The sequence below is a fragment of the Pimephales promelas genome, chromosome 3, assembly GCF_988280905.1.
Source record: "Pimephales promelas chromosome 3, fPimPro1.hap1.1, whole genome shotgun sequence".
Taxonomy (NCBI): Eukaryota; Metazoa; Chordata; class Actinopteri; order Cypriniformes; family Leuciscidae; genus Pimephales; species Pimephales promelas.
The window spans coordinates 17,956,086-17,961,121 of NC_142771.1; the positions used below are offsets into that span (position 1 = coordinate 17,956,086).

Here is a 5,036-nt window from a genome sequence, read left to right on the forward strand (position 1 = left end):
TGGGCTCTGGTGGTTTCTTCCCTCCCTTCCAGTTTGCACAACCTCTGATCACATTTAGGCTGGATAAAATGGAACGACCACTAAATATAAATACTAAGAAATCTCACACTGAACATTTAGAGGTTGATACTCACCCTCAGATGTGTAAGCAGGACAACATGCCCCACCCCTGTAGTAAAAAAAGTATGTTTTCTGGGTGGGGCATGTTAAGATTTACTGTTGCCTTTGGACTCTGTACTTTCAGTGATGTCCCATTTTAGCATGCTTTTGGAATGTGGTGCTCTCCTGGAATAAAAATGGTGGATTGTTTTGTTTTTTAGATGAATCAGCTGTAGTTAGGTCATAAAACAATGTTCTAGTTAGCCTAGTACTCAACATTTAGTGAACACAGTCACACATGGTGCATTTAGCATTGTTGCTATTATTTTACATTTTCACAACTTTTATTAAATGAGCAAAATTATTCACAGGCAGAGTGTTTTTAATTGTCCTGATTTAATAGTGGAACCATCCCCCTGACACTTTTTTTGTACTAGACCGATGTGATAGTCATAGGTAGTTGGGGCATTTTCTGTTCCCTGGAATTAACAACTCCAAGAAGTACATTTTTGGCAAACAAATTATTGTGTGACCATAAACATTTCACATATATAATGACGCATTTTTGAGTGTTAGTGTTTTTAGGCATCTGTAAGCTCTCTCTGTTTTGGAAGGGTGATGAATGATTGATATGGCAGGATTCAGATTGGACAGAGGGTGCGTTATGATGTCATTTGTGTCATAATAATGATATAATTTGTGTTGTGGGAAAGCGGTCAGTTTATTTATGTATTTTTTTAAAGTGATAAAATCACTTGAACGATACAAATAATTGTCTCTATCAAAATGTGTTATAAAATGTATTATTTTTGTCGAAACTGATTCATATAAAAGTATAAACATATTTTAAAGAAAACATTTACAAAAGTTAGAAAAGCTCAAATAGTAATCAATGGTATTTTTGAAACTGTCCCTGCAAGGCCTAGAAACATTCATGTGTCTGCCTTTCTTTCTCCCGGCAGTCCTCCCTCTTCCTCATCCCCTGGAAGGAAACCCACTCTTTCCTGTTCAGTAAGCCAGCCACATGAAGTTTCCTCTTCTCAAACGATCTCATTTCCTGCGAGGATTCACATGTCCTTGCACCAAATGCACTCTGGAGTAGAGGACAGGTAGTGTGTGAGTTTTTTGGATGGTGCATAGGCTATCTTATGATCTTAAGACATACTGAGACATAATCACAATCACAAAGGCAGGTGGTGTGCAACACTTGATCAGGTGAACATGTCCCAGTAGTCTATCTTTATAAATGTTTCCCCCTCATTCATTGTTTTGCCCCTCTGTCAGATTCAATTTGGCAATTCAGGCAGTTCTCACTTCTCAAAAAGGCCTACTCATTATATGATATATAATTTAGCCATAAGTAGCCTACAAAGACCAGGCAAACAGTGCCACGGCAGAAACTTTTATGCTTAACATGTTTCTTATTTGTCAAATAGGCATACAATAAGAGGACAGTTAACAACACAAACGGTAAATAGATACAGATAGGTGTTATGTAACTACATTTATTTCCCAAAAACGGTTTCTCGAGAGCATGTAAATGTAAACTGTGTGAAGCTACGAATTTCACGGACTTGTTGAATTGTCACGACAGCAATGTTGCGCTGCCCTCTACCGACGGAGATTTGCAATAACGCAGTAATAACTGAATTTGAAATGAATTGCCAGATAAAAGAAAGAGAGATATAGTTGAATAGTTAAAGCCTATTATTGCCTAGTTTATTGACTATTTTTCCATTGAAATGAAATAGACACGTAGGCCTCCATTTTCCTTTTTTTTTTATGTGACCCGTGTGTCTTCACGTGTAAACAGGCTACATAGTACAAAAGGCTAACTGCTTTGTACACTGTACAAAGCAGTAGCCTTTTATTATTTTGTACTTTGTCGTCCATGAGGCACAGCGTGATTTGCACAATATTTGTTCCAGGATTCACATCCATTGATAATTCTTTGAATAATAAAAAGAAAAAAAATGGAAATTTACCCAATTGCAATCAACGTTTGTTTTTGACGAATGATCGCTTGCGTCATAATGCAAACATGGCAATGGAATTGCTGAAGGAATTCTAAGGGAGAGCGCAGACTCGTCACTATGGAAACTGAAAGTGAAATGCTGTATGTAAACAATGCCCTGTAACAATGAGGGATTACCACAAGCCCGAATTGTGTCATCATCACCTCACACAAACGGTTTGATGATGTCACCCTAATCAAGAACGCATCTTAAATAATGTTGCACACTTTGTGCATGAGATTATCATTACTTTTTTTATTTGAAATAAACTTATTTTTATAAATAAAATGTAACAGTGCAAAAAAAAAAAAAGTTTAAATGCTCTTTTTTGACAAAATGATCTAACGCAAGATTTTACCTAAGAAAGAAATAACAGAAGATATAGGAATATTGATAATGTACAGTATCCTAATTTGGATTAGCCTAATTTTAATTTTAAATAGCCTACATAGCTAGGCCTAATAGTGATTATGAAATTCCCGATTTTTTTTCTTTTTTTTCTGATGAGTGAGATCACACTTAGGCTACTTGTCTTTTCATGATGTGTAAACTGATCTAGATCCATCTCATTGCGTTTTCAAGGTGAGAAAATTAACTCCCATTGCGATGAAGAGAATCACGTGATTCTTTCATTTTCTCCTTCTGAAACTTCCAATTGTAATACCGCTGGGCTTCCCGCGTTGCACCTGCTCAAGGGAATGCAAATTACTAGGGTTTTTTTCTTTGGAGAACACTATATAGCCAAGGTCTTGCCATGAACTAGTATCCATATCGTAGTATTCATATCGTTTGAATTGTAGCACTGGACTGTACTGCTGCCAATATAAAACCATTATGAGAACTTTTTTGTGTTTCATGTGGCTTATCATTTTACCGAACCCATTTGCAGAATCCTTTATTCAGGAGAGAAGGGATTTGTCTAAAACAATCGAATATCTGCATGAACTGGTAAGTCTAATTTATTATATGTATCTATGTAGCCTATCTATCTATGTATTTATGTAGTATCTATGTATCTATGTATACACACTATGTATCACGAAAACAAAATTAGGCCTACTTTATTATAGCCTAGTGTTGTTCAGTACTCATTTATTTTATGGATGTTTTATAGTTTACAACTTGTGTATTAGATATTAACCATTATGTTAACAAATAGGCCTACTTAACAGTATAGTGGGTATTGTTTTAATATGGAGCTCATAATACCTTATTAAAATCATCAAGTAATATGATGGTTCATTAATTCATGATACCTATGGTTTAATGTTACCTCTCTCTCTCTCTCTCCCTCCCTCCCTCTCTCTCTCTCTCTCTCTCTCTCTCTCTCTCTCTCTCTCTCTCTCTCTCTCTCTCTCTCTCTCTCTCTCTCTCTCTCTCTCTCAAAGGGCCCAAAAGAATGCAAGGCAGAGGTGTTAAATGCCACGCATGATCGGTTCACGAGTGTTCCCAAAAAGGTATAGCTAGACAAAATATCAAGAAACAGTAGGTACACAGAAGTGTTAAATCCTGATATACCTTCCTGCGGAGTTTTATTTGCACACTCAGTCAAATGCATCTCCCTGTGTTTTTTAATGAGTCCAAAGAACTTGATTTGCTGGTTCAGGTGTGTCATCATAAATCTCTGCAGCGAGGATGATCGCCAGAAATATTTAGCACTGTTGGAGTCACTTATTGTTTTTAGCATCCTGATGGTTTGATAATTAATGCTTTGTCTTTTTCTTGTGCCCAGGAAAGAATTCATGCACTGAAGATAATATATAATTCTACATTCGAGCTCTTCAAAAAGAAAATAACTCATGGTCACTGGAATAAAGATGCATTTCAAAATCTAATGGAGCACCTTTACCGGCAAGCTAGGCCTATATCAAATAGCGTAAGTCACAGGCATTAGTTGGCATTAGTTCAACATCGACATTTTTGCACAATTCTGGATTGTAATACAATGTCTCGTTAATATCTAGGTGCCGCCGATGAGCTCTGAACTTGAGACGCTGATCAAGGACTTCAATTTGCTTGATCAATTTCTTACACAACAGGTGAGATATTCAGCAAACAACGCGCTATACCATAACGAGAAAGTTTAGAAAGTGTTTGTACCTTCGTAGTTCAAATCTGTGATTAATGAGTGACTTTTCTTTCCTCCAGAACTTTAGCCGCTGCGCGTGGGAGATTGGGCGCAATGAGATTTTGTCCGTCATGAGCCGCTTGAACAGAAAGCCCGCACATAAAAAGAGACAAAATTAGTCTATAGATAGCTATTTAGTAAATTAAATGTTGGCCGTAATTTATTTATGATATTTATTGTTTTTCTTTTGCACTTTTCACTTTTCATTGAAGTCGAGTTCGAACGAACGAATGCATGAATTAATGAATTTCCAGATTAATATTAATTATGCCATTGTCCAAACTGGCTTTAATGGCACTGCATTTATTTATTAGATTAGAACAACTAATCTACACTAAAGGATCTACATCGAGCAATAAACTGTTGTCTGCTGTTATGTAAAGCACTGTTTATCCAGGGCATGTGCTGTGAAGGAATGTTTTGTTTACATGTTGAATTAAATTTATGAATGTCTTTGTAAGAAATGTGTTGCCACATAAGACGATGTGGGAATCTGTCACTTCGCCAATGTTCATTAAAAATAAATGCAAAAAAAAAAAAAAAAAATACACTTGTCTCTTATTCAGTACAAGATGCTCCCCAGTCCCACACCCTAATTTTTTTTTTCTCCTGACCAAAGATTGCACAAAATCTAATCTCGGCTTTTGATGAATAGCCTAGCTATTTTTAATTTGGCAATTTCCTCTGAATATCAACATTTGTGAGATTTAGTCCGCCAAAACTGTTTTGAGCTTAATTGTTCAACATTGTCTCTCTGGAAAATAATGATTTATGACATTATATTATGTTTGATA

General features: G+C 36.1%; 1 protein-coding gene across 1 annotated transcript; it reads left to right on the forward strand.

Moving 5' to 3' along the window:
* The first annotated feature begins 2,906 nt into the window (after positions 1–2,906).
* Positions 2,907–4,697, forward strand: LOC148981997 (interferon alpha-6). The gene is made up of 5 exons (XM_089127585.1): positions 2,907–3,062; positions 3,503–3,571; positions 3,847–3,990; positions 4,079–4,153; positions 4,263–4,697. Exons 1-5 carry the CDS (start codon positions 2,949–2,951, stop codon positions 4,359–4,361), a joined length of 501 nt encoding a protein of 166 aa, XP_088983711.1. The 5' UTR covers positions 2,907–2,948; the 3' UTR covers positions 4,362–4,697.
* Positions 4,698–5,036: the final 339 nt, after the last annotated feature.